Here is a 19,544-nt window from a genome sequence, read left to right on the forward strand (position 1 = left end):
ATAATGCAAATAGCAGAAATAACGCATCAAATGCTGCCGCTGTGGGTTCATATTTATACGCCTAGTGCTTTGCAACTTGGCAGGCCCCGTCTGTCATTGACTGTCGCTATTCTAGCGAAGGGAAAGTGTTTTTCGGACCTTCGGCTTAAGGCCTTCGTTCACGTCGCAGTCTAAATTCGTTGTTATAACAAATTAATACTGCGAGGGGCTACTGTTGGGGGCCTTTGTCTTCCGAAGGTCCTTAAAAACATGACTAACATGTTTCCCAAGTATAATATATGTACAGGAACCTTCGGACATGAGATGAAGTTGTACATGATATGAAGAGCGCGGTTCGAGAGAAGGATGAACCAGTTCCGAAGCTACTCGTGGAAAATCTTTAGCTTAGCGGTGAAAAATGAAACCGACTTAAAGGGAAAAGGTTGTCTAGTCCTCGAGAGATTATCCCTAAGTCAATAGTAAATGTCAAGGGCATGAATATAATTCTACATAGGCTATGTCCTGTGTCTATAAATAGATGAACAGTGACATCGTACTGTTCACGCTGACTTGTATCCACTCGCACGTCACGCCTGGATTTTTACCTTCTGTCAAGCCGAAGGTATAAACGTAACTCGATATTGTTCATGTTCATTCATGATAATATAATAAAAATATTCTGATGATGTCATATGATTATTAATGTTATTTTCCATGTTTCATATGCTTCTACTTTCATTATTATATACTGATTTTACGAAGGTACGTCCTTCATAACCTTCGTGTAAAGACCATTATATCCTAAGGGAGATAATGCTTCGAAGGACGAATGTCTTTAACCATTAATATTTTATGTTGTCTTGTTCTTAACTCATAGCATTTGATGAAGAGGTAGCTAGAAAAACAGTAAGATGACATCGAATTGCAGTATGCCAGTCATCACTTAAAACTAACGTGCACAAGTAATAAAAAGGAGAGCAGAGTTCAGAGCACAAGAGAGGGAGAGCAGTCTTGACTGAAAGTAATAAAAGGAAATATTTATACAAGAGAGGGAGATCACAAGAGAGGGATAGTAGAATGAAATACAAATAATAAGCCATACAATCAAGTGATTTTACACTAAGTTATCCATCCACCACATATATAATGCTAGTAAAAACTATAATAACAAGCAAATAACATTCTCACCAACTACTTATATATGCACCATTTGATAAAAATAGGAAATAAATAGGGATATAATAAGTTTGTTATTGGTTTATAAAAAAATAATAAAATAACAATATGCATTAGGTTTGGTGAGGTTTTAAAAACCCACGGAAGTTTAGGTAATATAGGAATAAACCTGCACCATTAAAACCCGTCTGTATATATTTATGTCCATCAACAAATCCATATTTATGAAAATTGATCTAAACCTATATAAAAATCCATCAGATTTCGAATTTCAGGTATCCGTTGCCGTATCTAACGATGAGCTTAGGCGTGTAGCACGCAGCTGACCGAATACATATGGCGGTAGCAGGACGTGCGAAGGACGCCTACTAGCAATTTCTCCGTGTTGAATTTTCAATTGAGACCGAGTCTACGGACTACGTCTACCCCGGTTCCAGTTTCCGCGTTCCTCGAACTCGAAGAAATGTGAGCCTGGCTGTGATTTTTCCTCCCTCGCTAGTCATCTTCAAGCATCAGGACCGAAGCCACACGACACCAGCCGTCCTCGCGATCTCTCCTCCGTCTCCCATTCCCCACCGCGCCCTTCTCCCCGCGCCTCCTCACTGGAATCGGAAGCGACTCGCGGGGCCGGTGCGCAGGCTGCTGGCAGCGCCATCCGCGGTGGCCGGCTACCATGGAGGATCTAGGCATCGAGGCGAAGGAGGCTGCGGTTCGCGAGGTGGCGAAGCTGCTCCCGTTCCCGGAGCTCCTCTCCTCTATCGCCTCTATCAAATACGACTACCTTACGCGGCAGCAGGTGACTTATCCTTATCCACCCCGAAACCTCACGATTCTACTCGCAGTGGTGCCGCCAATAGCAACGAATCTCAAGTAGTAGACGAATGGGTTGGGATAACCCGGATTGAGTCGCACGGGACCTCTCCATGTAGTTTTTCTCCGTTTCGAGCTCAAATACCGCTCTGTTCTGCTCCCTTCTCCCCGCGCCTCCTCATACCACGGATATGTTCGGTCCTAGCTTATTTTGTTGCTCATACCCTTGTAATTTCGGTTCAGTACTTGTTGCCCTTGTAATTGTCAGGAATCGTTTTAGACTTTTAGTGGGTATGTACGAGAGGAAGAAAGCCTGAAAAGAAAATGAGAAGAAAAACCATAGAGGGAGGAACGACATATGCTGACAAGGGGTGTCAATCGCATCCTCTTTGATCTGAATTTTGCTGATGGTGTATGGGCGAGGGTAAAATAGTCTATTCACATGGTAGAAAAGGGATAAGAAAAAGAAATATGTTTAAATCGGTCCATAATTCTATTTCACGGTGTGACACAGTAGAGACCGCCGTTATGTCGAAGGCTAAATTGTAGATACTATTATGTTGAAAGCACATGTAATGAGGTCTATAATAGCAAAAAAACTCTTTGGCTTGGTACCGCGGGACTCCATTGATTAGTTTGGGACATGAATGACCATGCCAGTGTCCAATACGACCGCCATTCTCATATCGTATGAATTGCATGATCCCGACAGGTGGCAGGGGGTGTTTTGCTTGCTTGAGATACGGTGCTGGTTGTCGCGCATGGCGGATCCGTTCTGCTCGCTCGCGCTGTGGGTATCACGCGCTGCTCCCGTATCAGGGCGCCCAATCACTGCCTCAGCGGGATTGATTATATAGTATATATCTTGTGTTAAAGATATGATCCTGCAGGGTGGAGAGGGGAGGGGTTAACAACGACGTCGCGAGTGAAGGGAGGGGGGGGGGGGGTCGTGGAGAGGGGAGGGAGAGAGATGAGTGATAAGAGATGATCTAAATAATATTGACTATTATATTTGAGTGAGTAAGGAAGACGAGGTTATCCAACGATATGAATAATTGATTTTGATGGTGTGTTAAGTCTGAGTGCAATTTGCTATGTTTTCAAGTCGTCCAACTAATCGCGATTAGTCGGACTGGTCGGTTTTGGGTGGCCGATCAGGGCAAGCGACTCGATTAGGACACTGATCGCCCGGAGGCGTGAGGAGACTCGGGGACCACCAGAGGTGGTGGAGTGCCACGGCCGAGAAGGAGACGCTAGGCCGTGGCTACCTGAGTGGTCAAGGCTTGGCCCATAGCCCGCTCCTGTTCCCAAGCGAGGGACACGGCGCGCTCACGCTCCTGCGAGGCGGCCACTGCGGCCTGGATGGTGGCGAGGGCGGTGGCTAGCGCAGAGTCAGTAGAGGGCGTCGGGGGAGCCCAGGTGGCGTCAGCGACGAGCGGGCGCGTGGTGAACCCAGGGGGTGGCTTCCTGGAGAGGCGAGCCGGTGAGCGAAGGTCGGTGAGGGCGCCTGTGCACGTCGGGAAGCCCGGGATGCCAAGCCCGGAGGGGATGAGGCCGGGTGCACGCTCGCTGGTCGCGGCAGAGGCGGTGGCCGCGCTAGGCGTGAGGAGGCCGAACTCGGAGGTGGTGCGGGCCGCGGCGGCTTTCCTTGTTGCGGTGGCGGTGCTGGCCACAGCAGGGTCGATGGGGAGGGTCGAGCCGGTGCTGGAGGCGGCAGCGGCGACGGTGGTGGAGTCCATTGGAGAAAGTCGGTGACGGAGAGGAGGAAGATCGACGACGCTGGAGGGGCGGGGGCGGAGGCGTAGGAGCGTCGCATTGGATGAAGATCCAGCGGCGAGGGGAGCCGGTGGCACAGGGAGATGGGGGGCTAGCGACGCAGGGGGAGGGCTGGCGGTGCAGGGGATGCCGGCGGGACAGGGAGAGGGGCGGCCGGCGGCGGCTGCTGCTGGAGCAGCGACTGGGGTGGGGAGGGAGGAGAGAAGTGGAAACTAACCTAGCTTTATACCATGTGGGAAACTCTAACACTGTGTTAGGGTTAGGTGTTGTATTAATAGACTTGAGTTAACTGGTCCTGGCCCATTGCACAGGAGTGAGAGAGTAATTACACGGGGAAACCCCAAACCCTAAACGGGTATTCTAACAATTTAGCTGAATCAGTGATCTCTCCGATTATGGTGAAATCTTGCACAATTTTTCCCCAAATAATTTATCTTCTACGCTGGAACTGCTAAGTTTAAAAACATGGACAATTGATTCAAACCTTGATGAGCTATCTGCAGCTTTGATACAGGCGATTGTTTCTGTTCAGCAGTGTGCCAGTGTCAGATGAAGGTGCTAGCAAGCTGTTACAGTGTTATGTTAATATAGTTTGAATACTCAAACTTTCAGTTATTGAAGTGGAATTCACATTTCTTCCTTACAAGTTATATGTAAAGTTTGATTAACAAATAAGGCTAGTGGAGAGATAAACCTGAACAAAATTTTGAAATGACACGGTTGTGGCCTTTCTCTCTTCATTAGCTTGCTTTTTGTCAGTCTACCTGAGAATCCAACCTGCTAATTTGTAATGTTTTCAATTTCCACACAAACTGAAAATCAGATGCACATTGATTGTTGAAGTATCTCTTATCTTCTATTGACAAACAACAAACAACAAGAATGCCTTTTATTAGTCCTAAGCTAGTTGAGGTGGGTTTTTGTTTATTTGGACACCTGATTCTTATTCTTTTTTATTTTTTTGTTTTTTTATCTTGATTATAATCTAGCGTTTTTTCGTTTTCATTGTTGTTATTCTGCAAATTCATTTTTGGGTTACCTCGGGCTCTTGTTGAAAAGATTTAGAGTGTTTGAATGTAGATATTGGAGGGTGCTGGAATGGAATTGTATACAGTACCAAATTAGCCTTGTTTTGGAAATTGCTTACAGTACCAAATTAGACCCTCTCCACTGTACACATTGTTAGCAAAACCAGCACTTCCTTCCCCTCATCCACACCATACACTGCCTTTGGATGAAGTATAGAGCTGTTTGATGTAGAAGTCATACTTCACAAGCTTAATATACATGATGGGTACATGTCTATTTGCCGGACTTGTAAGGGTGGGCGCTACAGTAACCTTACATGCTATTTGGCAGCTTGACTACTGCTTCTAGCTAGCTGTAAGTAACAGTTGACTATCTAGAAGTCTAAGGCTGTCTCTAGCAACTATCCCATCTTATCCCCTATTTCAAACTTCACTTTGTAAACAATGTAATCTACAGCAATATTTTTTTGAGATTTTATTACCACATTTACTACTTCAACCACTTTGTGTACCTTTTATTATCTTACTATCTTTTACAATTTTTTAGATAAATGATGCACAACTCAGTACAATGGTGGCAGACCAGGTACTCCTTAATATCTTCTATGAGCAGGCAAACTTATTGACTAAATGTTACGAGCCATCTTTGGTTATATTAGTTAGAAGGTTTGGAAACCCTAACCCTAATCAGGGTGGGTTGTATTGTGTGTGTATATATATATATATATATTAGAAAAGGAGTGCATGGACTGGGCTAAGGCCATAACACTTAGACTGATTACAATAACAAATCATTAAGTCACAACTGATGTTAAGACTTGATCGAAACTCCGAAAATAGCGAGAAGACCCTTGGTGAAGATATAGGCAAACTGCGAGCTCGTCAGGACGTAGACATCCTCGACATCAACATGCTCACGAACGAAGTGAATGTCGATCTCGACATGCTTGGACGGGGTTAACAGAGAGGTAGATGACGCTGACGTTGTCGCAGTAACTAGAGTACTTTTGGTGAGGGGCTGTGAAGCTCCTACAGAAGCTGGCGCAGCTATATCGCCTCAGCCACCCCATTAGCAACAACCTAGTGCTCAGCCTCAGCACTGGAGTGGGAGACCACAGGCTGATGCTTGGAGGACCAAGAGATGAGGTTGGCTCCAAGAAACACCACATAGCCCAAGGTAGACCGACGGGTGTTCGGGTACCCGACCCAGTCGACGTCTGTAAACGATTAGCTCATGGGTGGAGGATCGTCGAAGGTGGAGGCCATAGTCGACAATACCCCGAAGATACTGAATAACTGCTTGATCGCACCCAAGTGCGGCTCACGGGGATCATGCATATAAAGGCAAACCTCCTGGACGACATATGCGATGTCGGGCCTAGTGAAGGTGAGATACTAGAGAGCACCGGTGAGGATGCGATAGGTGGTGGGGTCACTTACGGAAGCGTTGTCGCTAGAGAGCTTGGCATGCGTGTCCACCGGGGTCGCACAGGGTTTAGTCTAGCATGCCAGCCCGCTTGAGGATGTACATGGTGTACTGTCGCTGTTGAGGAAGAGTCCATCGGAGTGATGCTCAACGACGATCCCCAGAAATTGATGAAGGGGCCCAAATCCTTCATGTCAAACTCATGCTGAAGGGCAGTGATGATCCGGTGCAGGGAGCCGAAGAGGAGGCAATGAGCATGATGTCATCGACATAGAGGAGCAGGTACATGGTGTCACTGCTACGCTGGAAGATGAACATGGATGTGTTCGACTTGGCCTCAACAAAACCATGGGAGAGCATATATGTGGCGAAGCGGCTATACCAAGCGCAAGGTGCTTTCTTTAGGCCATAGAGGGACTTGTTGAGCTTGCACACCATATCGGGATGAGCAGGATCAACAAAGCTAGTAGGCTGACTGCAGTAGATGGTCTCAGTGGAAGTCCCACAAAGAAAAGCATTCTTTACATCCAACTGATGACCCGACCAAGAACGTGGGAGTGCCAAAGTGAGGAGGACATTATGGACGGGTCTGAATGTCTCATTGTAGTCAACACCAGGACGATGAGTGAACCCTCGGAGAACCCAACAGGTCTTGTACCGGTCCAGAGAACCATCCACCTTCCGCTTATGTGTCCAGACCCACTTATCGTCACCACATTGTTGCCTGGAGGACGATCATCAGATCCCAGGTGTGATTGGCAAGGAGGGCCTAGTACTCTTCCTCCATAGCCCATATCACATCACCAATGAGAATCGCCAAGTGCGCTATGCACGAAAGACAACATGGGAGAGACTGATGGTGAGGAGGTCACAGAGAGGACGAGGCGATCAACAAGGTGAAGGACCCTAGTGGCTTGGCGAGTCACCATCAGGTGGATGCAGCGAGGGTCACTGATAGTCGCCTAGAGGGGGGGGTGAATAGGGCGAAACTGAAATTTACAAATATAAACACAACTACAAGCCGGGTTAGCGTTAGAAATATAAACGAGTTCGCGAGAGAGGGCGCAAAACAAATCCCAAGCGAATAAGTAAGTGAGACACGGAGATTTGTTTTACCGAGGTTCGGTTCTTGCAAACCTACTCCCCGTTGAGGAGGCCACAAAGGCCGGGTCTCTTTCAACCCTTCCCTCTCTCAAACGGTCCCTCGGACCGAGTGAGCTTCTCTTCTCAAATCAAAGCCGGGAACAAAACTTCCCCGCAAGGGCCACCACACAATTGGTGCCTCTTGCTTTGATTACAATGGAGTTGTGATCTCAAGAACAAGTGAGAAAGAAAAGAAGCAATCCAAGCGCAAGAGCTCAAATGAACACGGCAAATCACTCTCACTAGTCACTAGGGCTTTGTGTGGAATTGGAGAGGATTTGATCTCTTTGGTGTGTCTAGAATTGAATGCTAGAGCTCTTGTAGTAGTTGAGAAGTGAAAAACTTGGATGCAATGAATGGTGGGGTGGTTGGGGTATTTATAGCCCCAACCACCAAACTTGACCGTTGGCTGGAGGCGTCTGCTCGATGGCGCACCGGACAGTCCGGTGCACACCGGACAGTCCGGTGCCCCTGCCACGTCATCACTGCCGTTGGATTCTGACCGTTGGAGCTTCTGACTTGTGGGCCCTCCTGGATGTCCGGTGCACACCGGACATGTACTGTTTGATGTCCGGTGCACCGATATGGGCATGTCTGACGTCTGCGCGCGCTGCGCGCGCATTAAATGCACCGCAGGGAGCCGTTGGCGCCGTAAAGAGTCGTTGCTCCGCTGGTACACCGGACAGTCCGGTGCACACCGGACAGTCCGGTGAATTTTAGCGGAGCGGCTGCCATGCGAACCCGAGGCTGGTGAGTTCCTGAGGCCGACCTCCCTTGGCGCACCGGACACTGTCCGGTGTACACCGGACAGTCCGGTGAATTATAGCCGAGTCGCCCTGGAAATTCCCGAAGGTGGCGAGTTTGAGTCTGAGTCCCCTGGTGCACCGGACAGGTACTGTTCACTGTCCGGTGGCACACCGGACAGTCCGGTGCGCCAGACCAGGGGTGCCTTCGGTTGCCCCTTTGCTCCTTTATTGAATCCAAAACTTGGTCTTTTTATTGGCTGAGGTTGAACCTTTTACACCTGTATAATCTACACACTTAGGCAAACTAGTTAGTCCAATTATTTGTGTTGGGCAATTCAACCACCAAAATTATTTAGGAACAAGGTGTGAGCCTAATTCCCTTTCAATCTCCCCCTTTTTGGTGATTGATGCCAACACAAACCAAAGCAAACAGAGATGTGCATAATTGAACTAGTTTGCATAATGTAAGTGTAAAGGTTGCTTGGAATTGAGCCAATATAACTACTTACAAGATATGCATGGAATGTTTCTTTCTTATTTAGTATTTTGGACCACGTTTGCACCACATGTTTTGTTTTTGCAAATTTTTGTAAATTTATTTCAAAGATCTTTTGCAAACAGTCAAAGGTAAATGAATAAGAGTTTGCAAAGCATTTTCAAGATTTGAAATTTTCTCCCTCTGTTTCAAATGCTTTTCCTTTGACTAAACAAAACTCCCCCTAAATTAAATCCTCCTCTTAGTGTTCAAGAGGGTTTTGATATACCATTTTGAAATGCTACTTTCTCCCCCTTTTGAACACAACAGGATCCCAATTAATAAATACTTCTTGGAAAACACTAAGTTTTGAAATTGGTGGTGGTGCGGTCCTTTTGCTTTGGGCTCTTACTTTCTCCCCCTTTGGCATTAATCGCCAAAAACGGAATTATTAGAGCCCATGAGTACTATCTTCCCCTTTGGTCATAAGTAAATGAGTTAGGATTCTACCAAAGACGAAGTCCGGTCCTTTTGCTTTGGGCTCTTACTCTCTCCCCCAAAGACAAGGTCCTTTTCTTGGAGTGATGGCGAAGGATGAGTTACGGAGTGGAAGCCTTTGTCTTCGCCGAAGACTCCAATTTCCTTTCAATACACCTATGACTTGGTTTGAGATACACTTGAAAAGCACATTAGTCATAGCATATGAAAGAGATATGATCAAAGGTATATAAATGAGCTATGTGTGCAAGTTTAGCAAAAGAAATTTCTAGAATCAAGAATATTGAGCTCATGCCTAAGTCTGGTAAAAGATTGTTCATCAAGAGGCTTGGTAAAGATATCGGCTAATTGATCTTTAGTGTTAATGTAAGAAATCTCGATATCTCCCTTTTGTTGGTGATCCCTAAGAAAATGATACCGAATGGCTATGTGCTTAGTGCGGCTATGCTCGACGGGATTGTCGGCCATTTTGATTGCACTCTCATTATCACATAGCAAAGGGACTTTGGTTAATTTGTAACCGTAGTCCCGCAGGGTTTGCCTCATCCAAAGCAATTGCGCGCAACAATGACCTGCGGCAATGTACTCGGCTTCGGCGGTGGAAAGAGCGACCGAATTTTGCTTCTTTGAAGCCCAAGACACCAAGGATCTTCCCAAGAACTGGCAAGTCCCCGATGTGCTCTTCCTATTGATTTTGCACCCTGCCCAATCGGCATCGGAATAACCAAGTAAATCAAATGTGGATCCCCGAGGGTACCAAAGCCCAAACTTAGGAGTATAAGCCAAATATCTCAAGATTCGTTTTACGGCCGTAAGGTGTGATTCCTTAGGGTCGGATTGGAATCTTGCACACATGCAAACGGAAAGCATAATGTCTGGTCGAGAAGCACATAAATATAGCAATGAACCAATCATCGACCGGTATACCTTTTGATCCACGGACTTACCTCCCGTGTCGAGGTCGAGATGCCCATTAGTTCCCATGGGTGTCTTGATGGGCTTGGCATCCTTCATTCCAAACTTGGTTAGAATGTCTTGAGTGTACTTCGTTTGGCAAATGAAGGTGCCCTCTTGGAGTTGCTTGACTTGGAATCCTAGAAAATACTTCAACTCCCCCATCATCGACATCTCGAATTTCTGTGTCATGATCCTACTAAACTCTTCACATGTAGACTCGTTAGTAGATCCAAATATAATATCATCAACATAAATTTGGCATACAAATAAGTCATTTTCAAGAGTTTTAGTGAAGAGTGTAGGATCGGCCTTGCCGACTTTGAAGCCATTAGAAATAAGGAAATCTCTTAGGCATTCATACCATGCTCTTGGGGCTTGCTTGAGCCCATAAAGCGCCTTAGAGAGCCTATAGACATGGTTAGGGTACTCACTGTCTTCAAAGCCGGGAGGTTGCTCAACATAGACCTCTTCCTTGATTGGTCCGTTGAGGAAGGCACTTTTCACGTCCATTTGATAGAGCTTAAAGCCATGGTAAGTAGCATAGGCCAATAATATGCGAATTGACTCAAGCCTAGCTACGGGTGCATATGTTTCACCGAAATCCAAACCTTCGACTTGTGAATACCCTTTGGCCACGAGTCGAGCTTTGTTCCTTGTCACCACACCATGCTCATCTTGCTTGTTGCGGAAGACCCATTTGGTTCCTACAATATTTTGGTTAGGACGTGGAACTAAATGCCATACCTCGTTCCTCGTGAAATTGTTGAGCTCCTCTTGCATTGCCACCACCCAATCCGAATCTTGAAGTGCTTCCTCTACCCTGTGTGGCTCAATAGAGGAAACAAAAGAGTAATGTTCACAAAAATGTGCAACACGAGATCGAGTGGTTACCCCCTTATGAATGTCGCCGAGGATGGTGTCGACGGGGTGATCTCGTTGGATTGCTTGGTGGACTCTTGGATGTGGCGGCCTTGGTTCTTCCTCATCCTCCTTTTCTTGATCATTTGCATCTCCCCCTTGATCATTGCCATCATCTTGAGGTGGCTTATCTTCTTGACTTTGCCCTTCATCAACTTGAGCCTTATCCTCATTTTGAGTTGGTGGAGATGCTTGCGTGGTGGAGGATGGTTGATCTTGTGCATTTGGAGGCTCTTCGGATTCCCTAGGACACACATCCCCAATGGACATGTTCCTTAGCGCTATGCATGGAGCCTGTTCTTCACCTATCTCATCAAGATCAACTTGCTCTTCTTGAGAGCCGTTAGTTTCATCAAACACAACGTCACATGAGACTTCAACTAGTCCAGTGGACTTGTTAAAGACCCTATATGCCCTTGTGTTTGAGTCATAACCAAGTAAAAAGCCTTCTACAGTTTTAGGAGCAAATTTAGATTTTCTACCTCTTTTAACAAGAATAAAGCATTTGCTACCAAAAACTCTAAAGTATGAAATATTGGGCTTTTTACCGGTTAGGAGTTCATATGATGTCTTCTTGAGGATTCGGTGAAGATATAACCGGTTGATGGCGTAGCAGGCGGTGTTGACCGCTTCGGCCCAAAACCGGTCTGGTGTCTTGTACTCATCAAGCATGGTTCTTGCCATGTCCAATAGAGTTCGATTCTTCCTCTCCACTACACCATTTTGTTGTGGAGTGTAGGGAGAAGAGAACTCATGCTTGATGCCCTCCTCCTCAAAGAAGCTTTCAATTTGAGAGTTCTTGAACTCCGTCCCATTGTCGCTTCTAATTTTCTTGATCCTTAAGCCGAACTCATTTTGAGCTCGTCTCAAGAATCCCTTTAAGGTTTCTTGGGTTTGAGATTTTTCCTGTAAAAAGAATACCCAAGTGAAGCGAGAATAATCATCCACAATAACAAGACAATACTTACTCCCGCCGATGCTTATGTAAGCAATCGGGCCGAATAGATCCATGTGGAGTAGCTCAAGCGGCCTGTCGGTCGTCATGATGTTCTTGTGTGGATGATGGACTCCAACTTGCTTCCCTGCCTGGCATGCGCTACAAATCCTGTCTTTCTCAAAATGAACATTTGTTAATCCTAAAATGTGCTCTCCCTTTAGAAGCTTATGAAGATTCTTCATCCCAACATGGGCTAGTCGGCGGTGCCAGAGCCAACCCATGTTAGTCTTGGCAATTAAGCATGTGTCAAGTTCAGCTCTATCAAAATCTACTAAGTATAGCTGACCCTCTAACACACCCTTAAATGCTATTGAATCATCACTTCTTCTAAAGACAGTGACACCTGCATCAGTAAAAAGACAGTTGTAGCCCATTTGACATAATTGAGAAACGGAAAGCAAATTGTAATCTAAAGAATCTACAAGAAAAACATTGGAAATGGAATGGTCAGGAGATATAGCAATTTTACCAAGACCTTTGACCAAACCTTGATTTCCATCCCCGAATGTGATAGCTCGTTGGGGATCTTGGTTTTTCTCATATGAGGAGAACATCCTTTTCTCCCCGGTCATGTGGTTTGTGCACCCGCTGTCGAGTATCCAACTTGAGCCCCCGGATGCATAAACCTACAAAACAAATTTAGTTCTTGACTTTAGGTACCCAAACTGTTTTGGGTCCTTTGGCATTAGAAACAAGAACTTTGGGTACCCAAACACAAGTCTTGGAGCCCTTGTGTTTGCCCCCAACAAACTTGGCAACGACCTTGCCGGATTTGTTAGTCAAAACATATGATGCATCAAAAGTCTTAAATGAAATGCTATGTTCATTTGATGCATTAGGAATTTTCTTTTTAGGCAACTTGGCACGGGTTGGTTGCCTAGAACTAGATGTCTCACCCTTATACATAAAAGCATGATTAGGGCCAGAGTGAGACTTCCTAGAATGAATTTTCCTAATTTTGTCCTCGGGATAACCGGCAGGGTACAAAATGTAGCCCTCGTTATCCTGAGGCATGGGAGCCTTGCCCTTAACAAAGTTAGACAAGTTCTTAGGAGGGGCATTAAGTTTGACATTGTCTCCCTTTTGGAAGCCAATGCCATCCTTGATGCCAGGGCGTCTCCCATTATAAAGCATGCTATGAGCAAATTTAAATTTCTCATTTTCTGTGTTCGGCAATTTTAGCATCTAGTTTAGCTATATGATCATTTTGTTGCTTAATTAAAATCATGTGATCATGAATAGCATCAATATCAACATTTCTACATCTAGTACAAATAGTGACATGTTCAATGGTAGATGTAGATGGTTTGCAAGAATTAAGTTCAACAATCTTAGCACGAAGTATATCATTCTTATCTCTAAGATCGGCAATTGTAACTTTGCAAACATCAAAATCTTTAGCCTTAGCAATCAAACTTTCATTCTCTAATCTAAGGCTAGCAAGAGAAATGTTTAATTCTTCAATCCTAGCAAGCAAATCATCATTATTATCTCTAGGATTGGGAATTGAAACATTACAAACATGAGAATCAATCTTAGCATTTAAACTAGCATTTTCATTTCTAAGGTTGTCAATCATCTCACGGCAAGTGCTTAGCTCACTAGATAATTTTTCACATTTTTCTACTTCTAGAGCATAAGCCTTTTTAACCTTAACATGTTTCTTGTTTTCTTTAATTAGACAATCCTCTTGGGAGTCCAAAAGGTCATCCTTTTCATGAATAGCACTAACTAATTCATTTAATTTTTCTTTTTGAGCTATGTTAAGGTTGGCAAAAAGGGAACGCAAATTATCCTCCTCATCACTAGCATTATCATCACTAGAAGATTCATATTTAGTGGAGGAGTTAGATTTAACCTTTTTCCGTTTGCCGTCCTTTGCCATGAGGCACTTGTGGCCGACGTTGGGGAAGAGGAGTCCCTTGGTGACGGCGATGTTGGCGGCGTCCTCGTCGTCGGAGGAGTCGCTTGAGCTTTCGTCGGAATCCCATTCCCGACAAACATGGGCATCGCCGCCCTTCTTCTTGTAGTACCTTTTCTTCTCCTTTCTTCTCCCCTTCTTGTCGTCGCCTCGGTCACTGTCACTAGATATAGGACATTTAGCAATAAAATGACCGGGCTTACCACACTTGTAGCAAACCTTCTTGGAGCGGGACTTGTAATCCTTCCCCCTCCTTTGCTTGAGGATTTGGCGGAAGCTCTTGATGACGAGCGCCATTTCCTCATTGTCGAGTTTGGAGGCGTCTATTGGTTGTCGACTTGGTGTAGACTCCTCCTTCTTTTCTTCCGTTGCCTTGAATGCAACGGGTTGGGCTTCGGATGGGTCGCCAAGCTCGTTGATTTTCCTCGAGCCTTCTATCATGCACTCAAAACTTACAAAATGCCCGATAACTTCCTCGGGGGTCATTTTAGTATATCTAGGATTGCCACGAATCAATTGAACTTGAGTGGGATTAAGAAAAATGAGAGATCTTAAAATAACATTTACCACTTCGTGGTCGTCCCACTTCTTGCTCCCGAGGTTGCGCACTTGGTTCACCAAAGTCTTGAGCCGGTTGTACATGTGTTGTGGCTCCTCCCCTTTGTGAAGCCGGAACCGACCGAGCTCCCCCTCGATCGTTTCCCGCTTGGTGATCTTGGTGAGCTCATCTCCCTCGTGCGCAGTTTTGAGCACATCCCAAATCTCCTTGGCGCTCTTCAACCCTTGCACTTTGTTATACTCTTCTCTACTTAAAGAGGCGAGGAGTATCGTTGTCGCTTGAGAGTTGAAGTGCTCGATTTGGGCCACCTCATCCTCATCATAGTTCTCATCCCCTATAGATGGTACCTGCGCACCAAACTCAACAACATCCCATATGCTTTTGTGGAGCGAGGTTAGATGAAATCGCATTAAATCGCTCCACCTAGCGTAATCTTCACCATCAAAAGTTGGTGGTTTGCCTAATGGGACGGAAAGTAAAGGTGTATGTTTGGAAATGCGAGGGTAGCGTAGGGGGATCTTACTATACTTCTTGCGCTCTTGGCGCTTAGAAGTGACGGAGGGCGCATCGGAGTCGGAGGTCGATGTTGATGAAGTGTCGGTCTCATAGTAGACCACCTTCCTCATCCTCTTGTGCTTGTCGCCTTTCCGATGCGGCTTGTGGGAAGAAGATTTTTCCTTCTTCTCTTTGTGGTGAGAAGAAGATTTCTTCTCCTTCCCTTTGTGGGAGGAGCTCTTCTTCTTCTCCCTCCTTTTGGTGCGGGACTCTTCCGATGAAGTGCTCCCGTGGCTTGTAGTGGGCTTTTCGCCGGTCTCCATCTCCTTCTTGGCGTGATCTCCCGACATCACTTCGAGCGGTTAGGCTCTAATGAAGCACCGGGCTCTGATACCAATTGATAGTCGCCTAGAGGGGGGGTGAATAGGGCGAAACTGAAATTTACAAATATAAACACAACTACAAGCCGGGTAAGCGTTAGAAATATAAACGAGTCCGCGAGAGAGGGCGCAAAACAAATCCCAAGCGAATAAGTAAGTGAGACACGGAGATTTGTTTTACCGAGGTTCGGTTCTTGCAAACCTACTCCCCGTTGAGGAGGCCACAAAGGCCGGGTCTCTTTCAACCCTTCCCTCTCTCAAACGGTCCCTCGGACCGAGTGAGCTTCTCTTCTCAAATCAAAGCCGGGAACAAAACTTCCCCGCAAGGGCCACCACACAATTGGTGCCTCTTGCTTTGATTACAATGGAGTTGTGATCTCAAGAACAAGTGAGAAAGAAAAGAAGCAATCCAAGCGCAAGAGCTCAAATGAACACGGCAAATCACTCTCACTAGTCACTAGGGCTTTGTGTGGAATTGGAGAGGATTTGATCTCTTTGGTGTGTCTAGAATTGAATGCTAGAGCTCTTGTAGTAGTTGAGAAGTGAAAAACTTGGATGCAATGAATGGTGGGGTGGTTGGGGTATTTATAGCCCCAACCACCAAACTTGACCGTTGGCTGGAGGCGTCTGCTCGATGGCGCACCGGACAGTCCGGTGCACACCGGACAGTCCGGTGCCCCTGCCACGTCATCACTGCCGTTGGATTCTGACCGTTGGAGCTTCTGACTTGTGGGCCCTCCTGGATGTCCGGTGCACACCGGACATGTACTGTTTGATGTCCGGTGCACCGGTATGGGCATGTCTGACGTCTGCGCGCGCTGCGCGCGCATTAAATGCACCGCAGGGAGCCGTTGGCGCCGTAAAGAGCCGTTGCTCCGCTGGTACACCGGACAGTCCGGTGCACACCGGACAGTCCGGTGCACACCGGACAGTCCGGTGAATTTTAGCGGAGCGGCTGCCATGCGAACCCGAGGCTGGTGAGTTCCTGAGGCCGACCTCCCTTGGCGCACCGGACACTGTCCGGTGTACACCGGACAGTCCGGTGAATTATAGCCGAGTCGCCCTGGAAATTCCCGAAGGTGGCGAGTTTGAGTCTGAGTCCCCTGGTGCACCGGACAGGTACTGTTCACTGTCCGGTGGCACACCGGACAGTCCGGTGCGCCAGACTAGGGGTGCCTTCGGTTGCCCCTTTGCTCCTTTATTGAATCCAAAACTTGGTCTTTTTATTGGCTGAGGGTGAACCTTTTACACCTGTATAATCTACACACTTAGGCAAACTAGTTAGTCCAATTATTTGTGTTGGGCAATTCAACCACCAAAATTATTTAGGAACTAGGTGTGAGCCTAATTCCCTTTCAGTCACGATGAAGAAAGGGGGGGTGATACACCATTGGCTTGGCGTGAGAGTCGGGTGGTGTACCCACCCATGCACATCACTGATAGACATGCACATGTTGGGCATAGCGATGAACTGGCATAGGCGAGGGCACTAGAGAGAGCCCCATGGGTGGGAGCGATGTCAAAGGAGATGCCACTAGGGCTGAAGGCGGAGCCACGAAGGTCCCTAGGGACCCAACATGGGTTGACAGGGGTGGCACACGGGTTAATAAGGGCCAACAGGGTGGCTCGGAGGGAGGCTGGGGGAGCAGGAGCCATGAGGGCCATCGGGTCACCGACTGAAGCTGTGTTTGGGGACCTGTAGTTGGAAAAACAAATAGTGGCTGACAATTGGTTGCCACGAAATCAAGGTCATGGAGAAAATCCAACTCAGGAAGGGAGGCGGTGGGTGGTTCGGAAGTAGGCGAGAAAGGGAAATCCATCTTGTCGAAGATGACATGACGGGAGATCAAGAGACGATGAGTGGTGAGGTTAGGACACCAGTACCCTTTGTGATCAGGGGAGTACCCGAGGGAGACACAACGAGCAGAGCGAGGAGCAAGCTTATGGGGAGTAGTATCAGAAAGGTTGGGTAGCATGTGATGGAATACGTCTTGGAGGCGTTGTGGAGGACTGCAGATTAGTATTGCAGTTTTTGGATAGCAGCCTTGTTGCGTTGTGGAGGACTGCAGTTTGTGGAGCTTTTTACTGTGTTTTAGCATCTAGAGGACAACATCTTTGTGCTGCAGCTTTTAACTGCACTTTAGCATCTAGAGGACAACACCTGTGTGCTGTAGTTGCATCTAGTGGACAACACCTTTGTGCTGCAGCTTTTGACTGTACTTTAGCATCTAGTGGACAACACTTTTGTGCTGCAGTAGCATCTAGAGGACAACACCTTTGTGCTGTAGTCTGTAGTGTAGTGTGTAGCTGTTGGGGACCATAATTAGGGGTACCCTCAAGACTCCTAATCTCAGCTGGTAACCCCCATCAGCACAAAGCTGCAAAGGCCTGATGGGTGCAATTAAGTCAAGGCTCGGTCCACTCAAGGGACACGATCTCGCCTCGCTCGAGCCCAGCCTCGGGCAAGGGCAGCTGACCCCGGAGGATTTACGTCTCGCCCGAGGACCCCCTCAAGCAACGGACACACCTTCGGCTCGCCCGAGGCCCAGTCTTCGCCAAGAAGCAACCTTGGCTAAGTCGCCACGACGATCGACCGTATCGCAGGAGCATTTAATGCAAGGATGGCCTGACATATTATCCTGACGCGCGCCCTTCAGTCGATAGAGCCGAAGTGACCGCAGTCACTTCGCTGCTCCACTGACCGGCCTGACAAGAGGACAGCGCCGCCTGCGCCGCTCCGACTGCTGTGCCACTCGACAGAGTGAGGCTGACAGCAGCCAAGTCCGGCCTCGGGCGCCATAGGAAACTCCGCCTCGCCCAATCCTAGGGCTCGGACTCGGGCTCAGCCCCGGAAGACGACGAACTTCGCCTCGCCCGACCCCAGGGCTCGGACTCGGGCTCAGCCCCGGAAGACGACGAACTCCGCCTCGCCCGACCCCAGGGCTCGGACTCAGGCTCGGCTCCGAAAGACGACGAACTCCGCCTCGCCCGACCCTAGGGCTCGGACTCGGGCTCAGCCCCGGAAGACGACGAACTCCGCCTCGCCCGACCCCAGGGCTCGGACTCGGGCTCGGCCCCGGAAGACGACGAACTCCGCCTCGCCCGACCCCAGGGCTCGGACTCAGCCCTGGCCTCAGCCGACGGTCTCCGCCTCGCCCGACCCAGGGGCTCGGACTCGACCTTGGCCTCGGAAGACAGACTCGACCTCGACCTCGGAGGAGCCTCCGCCTCGCCCAACCCAGGGCTCGGACCGACCACGTCACAGGAGGCGCCATCATTACCCTACCCCAAGCTAACTCAGGCTACGGGGAACAAGACCGGCGTCCCATCTGGCTCGCCCCGGTAAACAAGTAATGATGGCGCCCCGCATGCTCCATGACGACGGCGGCTCTCAGCCCCTTTACGGAAGCAAGGAGACGTCAGCAAGGACCCGATGGCCCCGACAGCTGTCCTTCCGCCAGGCTCCAGCGCCCCTGCGACGGCCACAACACCACACGAACAGGGTGCCAAAACCTCTCCGGCTGCCACGACGGCATGTACTTAGGGCACTAGCTCTTCTCTGCTAGACACGTTAGCACACTGCTACACCTCCCATTGTACACTTGGACCCTCTCCTTACGCCTATAAAAGGAAGGTCCAGGGCCCTCTTACAGAGGGTTGGCCGCGCGGGGAAGGACGGGACGGCGCGCGCACAGGCCTCTCGGTCCCTCCCGCGCGGACGCTTGTAACCCCCTACTGCAAGCGCACCCGACCTGGGCGCGGGACAAACACGAAGGCCATGGGTTTCCCCTTTTACGCCTGTCTCCCCCCTTCGCGCTCCGTCTCGCGCCGACCCATCTGGGCTGGGGCACGTGGCGACAATTTACTCGTCGGTCCAGGGACCCCCCGGGGTCGAAACGCCGACAGTTGGCGCGCTAGGTAGGGGCCTGCTGCGTGTTGACAAACAGCTTCCCGTCAAGCTCCAGATGGGTAGTCTCCAGCAACCTTTCCAGCTCGGGACGGTGCTCCGTTTCAGGAGTCTCGAGTTCATGTCCCTCGACGGCAGCTACGACATGATACTCCTTCCTCCGCCGCGTGACAGCGACAATGGCGGTCGACAACCCGCCCGCCGGCAGCGGAATCGACGACGTCTTCCCCACGTGGCGGAAGAACGACTTTCGGGTTTGTCCCGTCGCCTCCCCCACCGACGGAGGAGGAGGCGGGGCAACCAAGGCCAAGCAGGAGGCGGCACCTCGTCGGCTGTCGAGCGAGTCGACGGCG

General features: G+C 48.4%; 1 protein-coding gene across 4 annotated transcripts in view; it reads left to right on the forward strand.

The window, feature by feature from the left end:
- Nucleotides 1–1,551: 1,551 nt before the first annotated feature.
- Nucleotides 1,552–19,544, forward strand: part of LOC100276416 (exocyst complex component SEC6) — a 94,360-nt gene continuing 76,367 nt past the window's right edge. For 3 of the 4 annotated variants that reach the window (XM_008681084.3, XM_020552754.2, XM_008681085.3), the window contains exons 1-2: nucleotides 1,553–1,951; nucleotides 5,317–5,355. In XM_008681084.3, coding sequence (XP_008679306.1) covers nucleotides 1,829–1,951; nucleotides 5,317–5,355 — 162 coding nt within the window. In that variant the 5' untranslated portion in view covers nucleotides 1,553–1,828. Of the gene's footprint in view, nucleotides 1,952–5,316; nucleotides 5,356–19,544 lie in introns of all 4 variants that reach the window. The other variant, XM_020552753.2, reaches the window with a different exon arrangement.

This window comes from Zea mays, chromosome 4 (genome assembly GCF_902167145.1).
Source record: "Zea mays cultivar B73 chromosome 4, Zm-B73-REFERENCE-NAM-5.0, whole genome shotgun sequence".
Taxonomy (NCBI): Eukaryota; Viridiplantae; Streptophyta; class Magnoliopsida; order Poales; family Poaceae; genus Zea; species Zea mays.